At 49.8% G+C, this 16,586-nt stretch overlaps 1 protein-coding gene across 4 annotated transcripts in view; it reads left to right on the forward strand.

The window, feature by feature from the left end:
• C19H16orf78 (chromosome 19 C16orf78 homolog) overlaps positions 1-806 on the forward strand; it is a 96,213-nt gene extending 95,407 nt beyond the window's left edge. For all 4 annotated transcript variants that reach the window (XM_036832150.1, XM_036832149.1, XM_036832151.1 and 1 more), the window contains one exon: positions 659-806. In XM_036832150.1, coding sequence (XP_036688045.1) covers positions 659-806 — 148 coding nt within the window. The remainder of the gene's footprint in view (positions 1-658) is intronic.
• The last annotated feature ends 15,780 nt before the right edge of the window (positions 807-16,586 follow it).

A 16,586-nucleotide genomic window follows, 5' to 3' on the forward strand; every position in this document is an offset into this window, starting at 1 on the left:
GCCAAATTGATTTCCAAAAGAGTTATACCAATAAAAACTCCCACCAAGTCTGTGGGGTGTCCCAGTCTTTTTTTTTTTTTTTTTTTTAAATCAAGGTGTCAGGCAGAGCTGAATTTTTTCTGGAGGCTCTAGGAAGGAATCTTTATCCTTGCCTTTTCTGGTTCTAGAGACAGCCTGTATTCCTTTTTTTTTTTTTAATTTTTATTTATTTATTTATTTATTTATGGCTGTGTTGGGTCTTCGTTTCTGTGCGAGAGCTTTCTCTAGTTGCGGCAAGCGGGGGCCACTCTTCATCGTGGTGTGCGGGCCTCTCATTATCACGGTCTCTCTTGTTGCGGAGCACAGGCTCCAGACGCGCAGGCTCAGTAGTTGTGGCTCACGGGCCCAGTTGCTCCGCGGCATGTGGGATCTTCCCAGACCAGGGCTCGAACCCGTGTCCCCTGCATTGGCAGGCGGATTCTCAACCACTGCGCCACCAGGGAAGCCCAAGTGTGTTCCAGTCTTTTATGAGACCTCTGTCCGCTGCAGAAATGTCTGGAAGGACAGTCCCTTACAGAGGTCCCACACTGACGCTGTTTAACTCTAAGCTCTTTTCAATGAAGTTTGCACCTGCAGTGACTCCACCCTCAACTGACCTCTTTGGCCTTGTCTCGCACAGATACCTGAGGCTGTCCAAGAACAACATTCGAACTTTGCTCAAGCTGTGCAAGGACGCAGGAATGAACGTGGACATCCACCCCCACGTGGTCGAAGGAGAGATAGATGCGAAAAAGGTGTTCAACCAAAACATCAGTGTAGCCCTCTAAATAGCTCCTCTCCTTGGCCACCTCAAGCCCCCTCTGCTGTTGGACCCTCGGCCACCAGATGCCACCCTCTGGCACACCACACCTGGCTCTTCAGACCTGGGGCGTCCCCTTTCGACAGTAGCAATCAGGAAACAAGGCTAGACTGCTTGGATCATTGCACTGACGTAGTGTTTTGTCCTCGTCATCCAAGTCAGAACCAACGCAGGAGAAACTATAGGTTTCCTCCCCACTCCCCAAAGAACACTCCTTGGAAAAGCCTTCTTCGAAAGGAAGTCTTAGAAGAAGTGAGAAATGGGAGCCCAGAGTCTCCAGAGGGATTTCAGGAGGGACAAAGTATTGAGGGGCTGCTGGGGACACATGCACCCCAGGTCTTGCCCAGCCATCCCCACTACCTCCTGTGGTGGACACGGCCCTGCGGGGAGCTGGCCCTCTTGTGTGCAGGGTGGGGAGCTGATCGGGAGAGCAGGAGGGGGAGGACGCTGTCAACTCAGGTACACAAGGATTACTCAGAGAAGTCACAGAGCAAGGAACTGGCTCAGAGTCACGCAGGCGAGAAGCGGCAGGGCTGGGATGGGAAGAGTGTCCTCACCTTAGTCTCCCGTTCTTGCCTGATGGAGCTTCTGGCAAATCCTGCACGACGGTTCAGAGATGCTGCCTTCCTCTCATGCAGCAACTGCCAAAGGAGGTCCCTGTAAGCACTGCAAGTAAGTTCAAATCCCAACTGCCCCACTTACTAGCTGTGTGGCTTTTGGCAAGTTACCTTCCTTCTCTGTGCCTTTGTTTCCTCATCTGTAAAATGGGACTAATGATAGAACCTGCTGAGCAGGGATGCTGAGAAGAGGAAACGAGAGCTTCCATGTGAAGCATGAAGCACAGACATTGACACACAAGAGCTCGATGAACATGTGGGCTGTTTCCCTAGTTCCTGGGGTGGACGAGGAGCAGATTTCCCAGCCCCGGCTTCCCCAGGAGGGGTCCTCAAAACTGGGCCTATCGACGTTGAGTCAAGCCCTGTTGAAAAGCTGCTGATTCCAAACCCATGCCCTTCGTGGTAAGTCCAAAAATTAAATGGTCCCTGAGCCCTCAGGGGCTAGTGAACACCCCCAGGGGATAAGGTGTAGCCGCTGGTCCAGCTGGGCCCCGCTAACCAGGTTTTACTTTCTACCTCCATATACGAAAAGGGCAGGGATTCCACTGCCCCCCACCCCATATGCTTTGTAAATCTCCATGCCCCATCTCGAGGCTCCAAAGTGACGCCGCTGAGGTGAGTGGCTCTCTCCACTGAGAGTCATTGCCCTTGGGAGTCAGAGTAAAGGTGTGGAGGCTTCCAATCCCCCCATGCACCCACTCAAGTCACCACTAAGGGAAGGCAGAGCCCCTTAGGGTTGTGGGCAGCTCAGAGACGTGTACCCGGAGCAGGGCACCCCGGCGATGTTTAGACAGAGCCCACGGCTAGAATCTCAAGAAACCAGCTGTGAACGATTAGGTGATAGTCCCTCTCTCCAGCAAATATCTGTTCTTGGGGAGAACCAGCTCTTCAAAAAGGGGAAAGAAAGGTATTTCCTGAGCCTCACCAAGTGTCAGGCACTTTGTCAGTATCGTCGCATTCAAAATCAAAACCTAAAACCATCTTCAGAGGCGTTCACTTTGTCCCACCGACTCAGTGGTCTGCATGAGTCACTGCCAACCTCTTTCCTGCACTGAGTGTTCTCACCTCCAGGAAGTCCTTCTGCCTATCTAATCTGCCTCTCTCTTGCTGCAGTTTGAGCCCATTTTCTCTCCTTTGAGCCACAGTGGAAAGGGAGGAGAAGTCAGTCTCCTTTGTCTAATAAATATTCATATTCAGGGAGGATGTGTACTGAGGAAAAAGTGCACAGATGAAATGGCCCTGAGAAGTTAAACGTCAGGTACATCACTAAGAGCAGCTGTGTGATATGACAATGACCATTTAGCCTTTCCAACTTCATACTTGTTTTTTCAGTTTTCTGTCATATAATTCCATCTGATTATTTCTCCAGTGTCCTTTCCACATCCCTCTTAAAATGCATTGATGAAGGCTGGATCTAGCCCGGTTTTCTAATAAGGTGCCAAAGACTGAGTTCTTTCTGGTAAGAAGGATTGACTCCAAGGTGACTATAAATTCCACTCATTCATTCGTTTTCTCTCCCCCCACCAATTTTATTGTATGGCAGGCTTGCTGTATTCCCCTTATGGTTCACCGAGACCGCTGGGTCCTCTTCTGCAGGGCCGGAGTTTTACATCAGCTTTTTCTCCACGACTCACTAGGAGACCCAGATGCAGGGAGGTGCTCAGGGAGAGGGAAGTCCAGCCCTTCTGACGTCACAGAGGAACCAGGAGAGGTGCCACCTTTCCAACCTCTAATCTGGAGCTCTCCTCGCCAGGTGGAGTGGTCAGGTGATGCAGAGCAGGACGTTTGTGATTCTAACACTCCAGTAACGATCTCCACTGCACCACCCAGCTCCTTAGATCCATCACGGCCCACATTCTCTCTGACCTTCACAAGTCTGGACTGGGGAAAGAGCAGATCTTCAGCTCACCTAGTTCGTCTGCTTCTGATCATATCACATATTTACTGAGCCCCACCAGGCCCTATGGTTGGGCCAGGGACTCAGTAGTTAAGAAGGCCTGGTCCTGCTGGCCTGGGTCATATGGTCCTGAAGACAGAGGAGTAACCAGTTAATCAGTGAAGTGCAGAGAGCATGTGGAGTGCCTGGGAGACCTGGGGGAGGAGGACCTCACCGTGGGCTGGGAGTGGGGAGACAGAAAAGCTTCTTTTCTTTTTAAATTGAAGTATAGTTGATTCACAATGTTATGTTAATTTCTGCTGTACAGCAAAATGATTCAGCAAAGTGATATATATGTATACCTATATATACTTTCTTTTTTGTATTCTTCTCCATTATGGTTTATCACAGGATATTGAATATAGTTCCCTATGTTATAAAGTAGGACCTTGTTGTTTATTCACTCTATATATAATAGCTTGCATCTGCTAACCCCAACATTTTTGAGAAAACTTCTTGAAGGACGAAACTTCTGATGTAAAACTTTTGAGAATAAATAGTCCCCAGCGTTTTTGTATGGGAAGGAAGAGCAGACCAAAGGAACAGTGTGTGCAAAAGCTTAGAGGCTGGGGCAGTATGATGGGGAACCTGCAGGTAGTTCCATCTGCATGGGGTGGAGAATTGACGAGAACAGTGGCAGGAAATCATATGCTTGCAAAGGATTTGTAAGCTATGCCACAAGGGTTTTTTATTTTTTTTCCCTTGGGCTTGTTATTCATTCATTTAACAAATCTTTATTGAGCACTTACTATATGCCAGGAACTGTTATAAATACTGGGGGTAGAGCAGTAAACAGAAAAACACATGATTGCTGCTTTCCTGGAGCTTATATTCTAGTTAAAGGTGTTACTATGCTCCTCAACACCAGTACATTCAGCAACTGATGAGAAAATAAAACCAGGATGCAATGAAAGGAAAGGACTGGGCAGAGGTTGGGGAGGATGTCTTTAGCTAGAGTGGTCAGGGCAGGCCTCCCTGAGGAAGTATTTGAGTTAATATGTGGCTGAGGAGGAGGCAGCCAAGTGCAGATATAGGAGGGTCTGCTCCAGCAGAGGGGACAGCAAGAGCAAAGGCACATTCATGGGACTGACAGGATGGTCACTGCAGCTGAAGCACACTGAGGAGGCAGGGAATCAGTCAGGCCTTGAAGACTATGGTCCAGAGTTTGGAGTCATTCAACTGCAACAGGAAACCATTGGAGGGTGATAAATAGAGGAGAGATCACTCTGGCTTCTGAGAAGAGAAAATATTGTGAGAGCGGAAGGGACAGCTGGGGGACTAGTTAAGGAGGTGTATCAATTAGCTATGGCTGTGTAACAAATTACCCCAAAACATAGTTTAAAGAACATAATTCCTCATGAGACCTCTGGTCAATCAAACCATTCTGATCCAGGCCAGGCTTAGCCAATCTAGTCTGGGTTCATGTGTTGGTGGGTTAGCTAGTGACTTCACTGAGGGTTTGCTGGTCTACAACAGCCTTGACTGAGATGTCTAGTCTCTGCTCCATGCAGGTCATCCTCTAACCGGCTAGCCTGGGCTGGTGCTCACGGTGGTGGCAACATTCCAGGAAGTGCACAAGGTCTCCTGAGACCTAGGTTCAAAACTGGCACACTGTAACTGCATGTAGTTCTCAATGGCCAAAGCAAGTCCCAAGGTCAGCGCAGAGTCCAGGGTGGAGAAGTAGACTCTGCCTATAGAAGGAAGGCACTGCAAAGTCAATTGCCAAGGGCCTGGATGTAGGGGGGAATAAAGGATTATGGCCATTTTTGCAATCAACCTACCACAAGAGGCTGTCATGTAGTTCAAGAAAGAGCAGTTGGAGGCTTAAAATACTATGATCATGGTGGAAGCAAAGAACTGAGAATACACTTTAGAGGTAGAGTTGATAGAATTTGTCACTGAATTGGAGGCAGGCATGAGGGAGAGGAGTCAAGGATAACACTTGAGTCATCCTTTGGCCAGAGTGACTGTTGGGTGTGCCTAAAATGAGCTGGTGGGGTGCCGGGGGGAGGGAGGCAGGAGCCAGGGATTCAGCTGGGGCTGGTTGGGTGGGAGACGCGGTCAGCATCCGTGATGCTGCTTCAGTGCTCGCGATGGGCCACTCCTGACAGGTAATCACAAGGAGAGTGATGTGATGAAGGACAGATGGGAGGGGCAAGCCCAGACGTAGGCTGTATTTGTTTCCTAGGGCTGCTGTAAAAAGTACCATGTACTGACTGGCTGAGAACAACAGACCTTGGTTTTCTCACAGTTTTCAAGGGCAGAAGTCCCAAATCAAGGTGTTGGTAGGGCCATGTTCCTTCTGATGCCTCTAGAGAAGGATCCTTCCCCCTCCTCGTCCAGCTTCTGGTGCCCCAGGTGTTCCTGGGCACGTGGAAGCATCACTCCAATTTCTGCCCTCATCTTCACATGCTTGTCTTCTCTGTGTGTCTCTGTTCTTCCTGTAAGGACACCAATCAGATTAAATTAGGGCCCACGCTAAAACCTCATCTTAGCCTGATTATATCTGCAAAGACCTTATTTCCAAATGAGGTCCCAATCCCAGGTTCCAGGGGGTTAGGACTTCAATGTATCCTTCTGGGGACACAATGTAACCCATAACACAGAGAGACCAAAAGTGAGGAGTTGGAGGCCCAGAGAGAGGCGGAGAGTTTCCCAGGAGGCCCTTGAGCTCATGCCAGAGTTGGCTCTGGAACCCACGCTCTTGACCCACTCCCTGACCAGGCCTTCCCACCATGCCCTACTGCCCACACTGCCCATCTCTGCCCAGTGGACGATCCAGAGTTTGGGTCCCAGGCTGGTGGCCCGAGGAGCAGAGCTGTCACTCTGCTGGGACACTCAGAGAGCCAGGGCCTCCAAGAGATTGTCCCCGGGCCCCCAGACCCTGGTTGCTGGACTTGCTTATCAACATGCAACCCTCTACACAAAGTGAACTAATCTTAGCAGGAGGTCAGGCCCAGCCCCTGCTGTGCTGAATGCCACATCCTCAAGGGATTGCTTGGGGTTCCCAGACCCTCGAGCGGTGAATTGCTGTGAGAACCCCACCTCTCGGACCCCAGATGCTCCTGCAGAGCCCGGTGCAGGCTTCCCTGTGGCCCAGCACAGTTGGGAAAAGGGAGGGAAAATGAATGCTGGGAAGAGACTTTGCCCCACCCCAGCTGCTGGGGCCACATGGGTGCTCTCTGGGGGTCCAGAGACCTCACAGGAACCAGGAGTATCCAAGTCAGCTTCCTGACTTTGTGGGCAAATGAGCCCATGGTGAGCCCCAAGATAATGAAGAGAGGGAGAGGCTTGTCAGCAAGCTCAAGCCAGGGTCCACTGGCAGACAGCCCCACCTGCTGCACACCGTACTCTAGGAGCTTATAAACTCTGAAATGACCTCGTGCATGGTACCATTACATTGCATTTTCTGAAAGAAACAGACATATATACCAGGAACAGATTTACACGGGTACCATCCCCTGGTTTATGACAAAGGTGACACAGCAGTGCAGTGGGGAAAAGATGATCTTCTCCATAAATCAGGCTGGTCAATTAAATATCCATATGGAAAAAAATATTGACCCTCTGCCTCCCACCAGATGCAAAAATCAGTTCCAGATGGGTGCAGATTGTGAAAGCTTTTAGAAGAAAAGAAGACAATCTCCATGATCTTGGCATAGGCAAAAAAATTTTCAGTAGAACACAAAATAATAAGAGAAAATATTAATAAATTATAGTATAGTAAAAGCAGAGACTTCTGCTCATTAAAAGACATCACTAAGAGAGTGAAAAGGCAAGTGACCCAAGTGGGAGAAAATATTTCTGAGAAAGTGTTCATATCCAGATGACATACTTTTTAACTCCTATGAACCAATAAGAAAAAAGTAGGCAACTCAATAGAACAATGGCCGAAAGTCTTACATAGACAATTCACAGAAATTAGCCAAGTGACCAGTAAACATAAGAAATTCCATTAGTCATCAGGATTGCAAATTAAAAATACTATGCAATACCACTAATACCCACCAGTACCACTAAGACCCACTAAAAATACTATGCAGTGTACCACTGATACCCACCAGTACCACTAATACCCACTAAAGATACTATGTAGTACCACTAATACCCACCAGTACCACTAATACCCACTAAAAATACTATGCAGTACCACTAATACCCTTGGTGACAGTACCAAGGGTAGGTGAGAATGCAGACGCACCAGCACTCACACTGCCACTAGGATGGTAACTTAGCACAACCACTTTGGGAAACTGGCAATATCTACAAAAGTCAAATATACACCCTACCCATGGTCCAGTATTTTCATTCCTAGACACATGCTTAACAGAACTGTATACATGTGTGCACCAAAACTCTGTACTAGAATGTTCATAGCAGCTTTATTCAATATAGCCAAGTTCTGGAATCAGCACAAATATCCATCAGCAGTGGAAAGGATAACTTGCAGTATATTCACATAACGGAATACTGTATAAAAGAGAGAATGAACAGACATGGATGAATGAACCACCCAAACGATATTGTGCAAAAATAGCAAGATAGACAAGACAACAGCTGTATACAGTTCCATGTATACAGCAGTCAACCCAGCAAAGGAATCTCCGGCCTTAGGAGTCAGGATAGTGGCAGGAGGGGCTGGAGGGGGCACCTGGAATGCTGGTTACACAGATGTTCACTGCTGAAAATTCACTGAGTTGTACACTTGGGATTTGTGTCTTTTATGCAGGTATGTTGTACTTTAATTAAAGTCCCTTTAAGAAACAGTACACTAGATGTTTTTGTAAGTGAGTTCTGGTTTTGTTTGCTAAAGACAATAAGAGCCACAAAATGGAGACGGTTCAGGTCCCCTGCACCTGCAAGGTGAAGGTGGCAGGGGTTCAAACTTCCAGTCATAAGATAAATAAGTCCTGGGGATTCATGTATAGCACAGTGACTATGGTTGATGATGGGGTGCTGTGTATTTGGAGGTTGCTAAGAGAGTTGATCTTGGAAATTCTCATCACAAGAAAAAATTACATTGTACACCTGAAACTAGTATCATGTGTGTCAGTTATATCCCAATTTAAAAAATCTGAAAAATAGAAATCAAGGAGAGCTTCAAAAGTGAGGCGGCTCACGTCCCCTCCTCTCCCGTCCTCTCCCGTCGCCTCCACAGAGGCAGTTCCCTCTCAGCACCACAAGGTGGAGCTCGATCACAGCGGAAGACCTGCACCTACACAAGTCTGACCCGGCAGCTGGTAGAGCCCTCAGCACACGAGGGACAGTTGGACCCTGGCACCAGCTTGAGCCCAGAGTGGGTGGGTGAAGCCCAGCTGTTCACACACCAGCTGAGGGCCCCTGGGCACATCACTTCTCTGAAGCTTCCATTCTTCCCCACAGATGAAGGCAAGAAATGCAATTTGAAACAACAATGAGGTATTACTTTATATCTAATGAGACAGGAAAATACTAGTTAGCTGGGGAATGCCAAAGTTGGCCCAGATATGGAAATGAAGGAAGCTTCAAACCTTGCTGTAGGTAGTGTAGGCCACTGCGGCCTTTCTTGGTGAAGTTACACACAGACGTTGCAGTGACCGGCAATTCTACTCCTGGGTGTATATTCCAAAGAAGTTCTGTCACAGGAGATACATTTGAGGGTGTTCACTCAGTGTTGACAGAGGTAGCTGAGTGCTGGAGGCCGTCCATGCGTGGGAAGGTGGATGGCAAAATGTGGTGGGTGGAAAAGGTGGAAACGGGATGAGATGTGACACAATAACCTTCATACAAACTAAAAATATGTATATATAAACAGTGCATTGCTTATAAGAACATGTATAAATGCATTAGGACAGCTGGAATGGGATTAAGAAGGAAGGAAGGGAGGGAGGAGGGAAGGAAGGGAGGAGGGAGGGAAGGAGGGAAGGAAAAGAAAATGTAGCTGAGAATACCAAGTTTCTAGGGTGTTGTGAAAAGAATCTCAGGGAAGTTTCCATAAGTTTCTAGCACTTAGTGGGCGCCCCATTAATTATTTTCTACTAGTGCCTTTATACATTAATGTTTATTGAGTGCCCACTGTGTGTCAGGCAATGTACTAGGCTCTGTAACACAATAATGAATAAAGAAAAAGAAAAATTCCCGCCACCATGGAGCTGACATTCTAGTACCTTTGAGTCTTATTCCACAAACTTGGGTGTAAAAGAAATGGCACATTTTCCTAAATTAAATTACTATGAACCCTTTTTGTGGATTAAATTTTGTGCCCCTGTCATGCTGGTCTGGTGGGAGATTCCATTTCAGTCGTCTGTGGGGTTCCCTCTCTCACACCCCCACGGGCCTAGGACATTACCCAGAGCAGTACATGGGGTGTGCAGGATTCCCGGCATCTGGTGTCAGTCTACACTGGTCACTGCTGAATCACTATGGGTCACAGCCCACAAAAGCCTAACAGTCAGTCCACTGGCTCTGCACCAAGCTGTTCAAGGGTTTCTGCTGGGAGGCCCCATGGCTACAGTCCTGCCTCCTGAGATGGGTCGCACTGCCATCTCTCCCAGGAAGGGCCCAGCACCTCCAAGGCACTGCCAGCAACAAAGGTACCTGTGCATCGCGGCTGTGCTGGCACTCTTTCCCCCGCCTATGCTTTCTTCTCACCCCCATGCTCACCTCAAAGAGCCCAGGCTTCCAGGCCAAGGCAGGCCGGCTGGCTGTCTGCAGATACCTGCTGCTCCTGGCCTGGCCACAGGTGACCAGGAGCTGGTCTCCTCCGGAAAGGTGTCGGGGAAGGGGTGAGGGCGGGGAGAGACGCAGAGAGCCGGGCACAAAGAATTCTCGGCTTTTAACTTCTTCTCCAAGAGCACAAACAAGACACAAATTAAAATCACCAGAGATAGCCCTGACGTCATTCGTATTTCTAGGTGTTTATCCAACACACAATGGTTGAGCACTTACTGGTGGGTGATCTAGGCACTGGGAGGGGGGCCTTCAGTGAGTGGTGTGATGGTGGGCGGGGCTGTGAAGGGGATGACCGCAAGGTGGCTGTGCCAGTCCAGGTTATCTGATTGCCAACAATAACCGACTCTGGCACACACACACACACAAGTGTGTGTGTGTGTGTGTGTGTGTGTGTGTGTGTGTGTACATGTGTGAATATGCATGTTTGTATGGTAGGTATACATGTATGTATATAGTGCATGTGTGTGTGTATGGCATCAAGTAGATTCTAGAATCAACCTAACCACTTCCAGATCTGGTATCTATGCCTGAGATACAAATTCCAGGGAGAGGGTCTGATTGTCCTCCCCAAGGTCAGGGCCCCATCCCTTGGCCCAGGGAGCATCCTTACAGATTATTCCACCAAGTCCACACGCAGGGGGAGAAGGTAGTTCCCCCAAGGGATCTGGGGTACTTATCGGTTATCTATTGCTGGGGGAGAGCTTCCCTCAAACAATAACAAAGACTGATCGCCTCACCGTTTCTGTGGGTCAGGAATCAGGGAGCAGCTTGGCTGGGATGGCTCCTGAGGTTACAGTCAAGCTGTCGGTCAACTGTGGTCATCCGAAGGCATGGCCAGGGCTGAGGACCCGCTGCCAAGGTGGCTCACTCGCGTGGGTGGCTGCTCGGTGCTGGTGGCGGGGAGGAAGCCTCAGTTCCTCTCCACGCGCATCTCTCCAGAGGGCCGCTAGGGTATCCTGATGACATGGCACCGGCTTCCTCTGAGCAAGGCAGGAGCCTCCCGTCCTTGATGCTTCCGCCTCCGAAGTCACACACACCATCACATCTGGTCTGTCTAATGTCTGTCAGTCACACAGCTCTGCTTTATTCATCGTGGGAGGGGACAACACAAGGTAGGGAGTCGCGAGTCATGGGGGCCATTGTGGGGACCAGCTGCCACAGGTGCCACTCAAGGAGGTAAGACAAGCAGAAATAACAGATGTTCACACAAGGATGATGCCCTTGGAGCTCACCATCTAGAGGAAGAAGGTAAGATGGCAGAGCCAATGAGTAACTACTCAGCTGAGGACAAACCCCCCCCCATAATGGAAAGAGGAATGAAGAGGAGGGTAGGAACACAAAGAGGCAGCAAGTAACCTCAGCTGGAGGAGTCAAGGAGGGCCCCCCAGAGAAGATGACATTTGAGTTGCACCTTGAGCATAAATAGAAGCTCACCAGGCAGAGATGGGAGGAAGGGCAGTCCAGGCAAAGACAGGAGGTGGGAAGTGAGTGGAGTCAGTTCTGCAGAAGAGAAAGCCTTTGAAACGACCCAAGGACTGCCTATCTGTGGGAGACCTGCTCCCAGGCCTGCCTTGGGTTTCTGCTTGGATTCTCTGCTGGAAGTACCCACTTTCCCCAGCTAACTGGCCCCTTGGGAAGAGATCACAGGCCTGCCATTCCAAAAGAAAGGCTGGACTCTTAATGGGCACTTCCCTCCACCCCAACTGAGAACTGGGTGGGTGGGGCTGTGGGCAGCCAGTCAGGGCCCTACCAACCCACTGGGCCATCCCCAGTACCCCCACGGCATCCCCCAAAACACACACACAAATTCCCACTGGCTGCAGGCCAGCGGGATACAGCTTCAGCAGGGCCAGGGGAGCCGCTTTTCCTAAGGCATCCGCCTCCCCCAGGACGCATTAGGCAGGCTTCGCTGGTCAGAGCAGGGCGAGTCTGCAGAGAAACAGGCTCAGGGGGGCCTCACATCTCCAGAGGGGAGGGGGCCATCTGGCCCCAGCTGTAGAAGCAACGAAAGGGAGGTACACAGTGGCCTTCTCGCCACCCCCCACCATGGCAGAAGGGAGGTGAAGGAGGAGGAAGAGGAGGAGAGGAAATTAAGATGCAGGCAGCGATGGCACTATCGCATCCTAAATAGTCAAGGGCCAGAGTCAAGTCCATGCTTCCTGCCGGCAGAGCCCAGCGCCTGGGAGCCGAGGGCCCCTCCCCACAGGGTCCCGGGAGCTGCAGGGGCTGCCACCAGGGACCCAGGCAGGAGGGTAGGGGCTGCAGCTCTGCCCACTCCCGGCACATGTCTCCTGGGCCCACACTGAACACAAGCCCACTAGCTGCAAAGTATTAACCAACTCTCAGATTCAGGAAAAATTCCCGTGGCCACCAAGCTTGGAGGGACAGGATTTGTCCCAGATCTGCAGAAACCTCTGAGGTGGAGGGTAAGGCCTTAAACAACTTAAACACTTAAACAACTCTGGGCACTGGCATGGAGAAGGGCAGGGCTTGCCAAACACACCCAGTTAAGAAGTTGCAGAGTCAAGACTCATCCCAGGTATTTTGTCGAGGAAGCCTTGCTCTCTCTTTAAATCATTTGTGGCCTAAAGCATTCAGTCAACTTGCAGCAAACATTTACTGAGCTCTTCCTATGTGACAAAGACTGCTCAGCTGTGAGATTCTGTGATGAGCAAAACCAGACATAATTCCACTACATGGAGCTTGCAGGTTAGTTGGGGAAACAGGCCTTAAATAAGTTCAAAAATACATAATTGCTAAGTGTGATAAGCTTTGTAAAGAAAAGAATGGGTTTATTCATAGAAAACAATTAGGGAAGGGGTGACCTCCTTCAGAGGGTGACCAGGGAAGATGCTTCTGAGGAGGTACTTTTAAATCCTGCTTAAGTACAGCAGAAATGAGATTAAATGAAATCAGTCAGGATCGATTAATAATGTCTGCCATGGCCACTGAATTAGGAAGTGGTGGTATGAATGCCAGATACTTGTTTCACCTGTTTTATGCCCTCACCTAGGATCCTTGCTACCCAAAGTAGAACTAGATGTAATTCTAATTCTCCTGGAATTCACTGTGAGATAGAGTGGATAAACATTTGCAGAAGAAGCCATGGTACAAGGCAGCTCACTAGTTTCTTTAGTAGAAAAATCAAGGAAGTGAAATAGAAGCGGTGAGGGAGTGATCGATTGCCACTAGGGTGACGTTAGTGAGGCTTTGAAGGATGTGGCATTTGGGAGCTTGTTGAAAAGAAGGCCCTCATTTTAAAGAGAAGAAGGTACTTAGCATCAGAGAATGTCAGAACTTCTCTGGCCTTGGTTGGAAGGACAGTTAATTCCTGCTCTGATCGCCTCCACATTCATAACAATCTCTGCTTGAAGATACTTCTCCACATGTGCTCAGAGTCTCACCACGGACCCTCAGTGAGAACCGACCTTCTTCCATCAGCCTCCCTACACTCAGCATCCCGTCAAGTGGTCCATCAAGACAACTCAGGGCTCTCCACTGCTACCACAGCTGCGCAGGCAGCTTAGACCCCACCAGATGTAAAACAAAGTCCTTAAGAAGCAATTGTTGGGTCCATCTAAACACTCCTAGAGCAGCCTGCACCTACCCTTCACTGCATTTATCACAATTGTAATCAAGCCTTTCTGTGGCTCTTGATTCGTGGCCTGTAAGTCCTAAGAGAATAGGGATGGTATCTTGGCATATCCGCCACTGAATCCCCAGTGCCTGGCCCATAGCAGGCCACTTAACAATTCTTTATTGATTGAGTGAACTGTTACAGAACAGAAAGAGTTGAGACAATGTTGAGAAGCTGAAAGTTTTGGCCTTGCCCCAGGGACCACCGGTCCTCGAGACTGGTTAGCAGAGGGTGATAGCAACATGGTGGCAGCTCCTCTTGAGTCCTGCTCCCAGCCTCAGGCATGGAAGATCCCCAGGAGGAGGTCGTGAGCCCATATCCTCTGCATTCTCCAGCCCACAGCCTGGCCACTTCTCACAGTTTAGAAGAGGCCAAAGCTTCTTGTGCTCACTCTGTGGGTCCTGTGCTATGTGCTGCTGCCTACGAGGCGGGATCCTTGCCCCTAGGAAGCTGACAGTCCACTGGGGAGAGTAGACTAGACTGACAATCAATGAAGTGGGTCGAATGCATTGAGAATCAGTGTGTGAGAACTCACCAAGGAGTTTCATGAGGATGGGCTAGCCTCAGAAGTCTCCTGGGAGTCAGGTCTGCTAGGACGCATAGACCTTGGATAGACAAGTGGGGAAGAGACTACTCAGAGAAGAGGGCCTTCCATGGGAGAGGGAAGAATGAAGTGGGATAAAGAAGGACGTGGGCATGGTGGGAGAAGTCTTAGGTAGGTGTGCAGACTGGGAAGAAAGGCAGAGTGGAGCCAACCCATGGTGGACCTTGGTTGCAGGCCTGGGATTTGGAAGTTGAGCCTATGGACAATGGAAAGCCACCATGACCTTCTAGACAAGGAGCCCAGAGCTGGTTGTCTGGGGCTTCAGGGGCAATGGGCAGAAGACAGAGCCATGCCCCCTTGGAGGCCAGACTTTGTACACAAGGGGAGAAAGGCCCCAGGGAGTCAGCAATGGATGACTCCTCTAGACCTTGGTTTTCAGAACGTGCCTCATCAAAGGAGCTGGTTGCCTTATTAGTTCCCCCAAACAGCACGTCTTCCGTAGATCAAGACTCCGGTGGAAACACAATGGCCACAAAAGTGGTTTTTGTGTCTTGGCTTTCTGGGCCTCCCACTCCCCCCTCCCTCCAAAATCTGTTCTCCATTATTGGCCAGACAAAGCCCATCCCAAGATGCCCGCGTCTCCGTTGCAGCTATCATCTGTCCTTTCTCACCCGTGCACTTGCCCGTCTGCGCCTCCACGAAATCTTTCATCCCATCCACACTGTAAGAATTCAAAGTAAGGAGGTTCATGTTGTCAAAGAAGCCTTGATCTGAATGCCTTCCCCCCACTTTCTCCTTAAATGAGTTGTTAACAGGAACCCAAGTGTCTGTTGAACCTAAAATACTTTTTTTTTTTTTTTTTTTAAATAACATTTCAAGGTAACTTACGGCGCGCACTTTAAGAGGCGAGGGCTCAGCGTGTCCCCGACGGCTTCCTCCTTGAAGCTCTGGTCTTCAGGGCTGTGGGAGGCATCCAATCAGACAGGCCGCCGCTGAGGGCCAGGGGAGGGGGCTGCAGTGGTTTTATCTCAGATTCGAGCTAAGACCATGAAATGGAAGGCAGGGGGAAAGTGAGCGAGCGAGCGAGCGTGTGTGCCTGTGTGTGCGTGTCTGTGTGCGCACGGCCAGAATAATGAGTCGCACTAATTCATAGAATTCCATTTTGGCCATCACACACGGCTCCCTTTTCTCTTGAAGGCCACTTTGAAAAATCCCGTTTTCATAAGTCATTTACTTCCCCTAGGAGGGCAGGCCTTCTAAAAATATTCCCCATTTCTTACACCTCGGAAGCAAATTATTTATGTTAGAGCAGCTTCGTTATCCTGGCCCCACTGGGCCAGCTTGGAAATGGAGGTGACTTCAAGAAGCCACCACTGTCAATGGCAAAGTCCTCGAGGGGTCTGCTCCCGACGAGGCAAGGCGAGGCTTTCCACCGGACCTGCAGGGCCAAGAGAACATTCGCAGGTCGATAAGGAGAAGTTCTGTTGTGTCTTTCCACAAATATTTAGGTACCAGGCACGGTGCTAGACAGTGAACAGTGAACAGACATACAGGTCCTCAATCACATCTCAGTGAGGAGAGATAGATGCTTGATGAATACACATGTTAATAAGATATGTTGAGAGCATAAGGGTGAACTGGGGTGGGGGGGGTGCCTCTGAAAGGTGTACTTGACATTGTACGGGGTGGGTGGTCTGAGTCGTTGGTCGCGACATCCAAATGACAAGAAGGGATGAGCTGTGCAAAGATCTAGGGGTTGTGTTTTGCAGGGAGGGGAACTGCCAAGAGCGAAGACCTGACGTGGATGAGCTGGGCAAGCTTGGAGGGGAGCGAGGTCAGCTTGGCCAGTGAGGCTGGGGCGAGTGGGCAGTGAGTGGGCAGGGAGTGGGCCGAGGTGAGGTCCACAGAGGCAGGCACACACTCTCTGAGCCTGGAGGCCAGGGCCAAGCCAGTGAAGCTTCGTGCTCCTGTGTCCTCTTCATGCTGACCCCGTCCACAGATGTACTAAGAGCTCAAGCCCCACAAGGTTAAGTGTGCCCCACTAAACAGAGATGCTGGGAAAGTGGCTGGGACTGGCCCACTTGCACCCCCATCTCAATGCTCTGACTCTACCTGGGAAAATGCAATTAAAAATCACCTCTGAAAAGTCAGGGAGGAAGCAAGGCACCGGGTAGGGCACGTGCTCTAAGTGGAGGTGGAGCCCATCACGGGCCCCCAAGAGGGGAGCTCATCTCCCCCCTCTAATCATTCCCAGGTTCTGTCATTATCCAGCAGGGGAGAGAGAAGCGAGGAGAGGACTGCTC

This window comes from Balaenoptera musculus, chromosome 19, assembly GCF_009873245.2.
Source record: "Balaenoptera musculus isolate JJ_BM4_2016_0621 chromosome 19, mBalMus1.pri.v3, whole genome shotgun sequence".
Taxonomy (NCBI): Eukaryota; Metazoa; Chordata; class Mammalia; order Artiodactyla; family Balaenopteridae; genus Balaenoptera; species Balaenoptera musculus.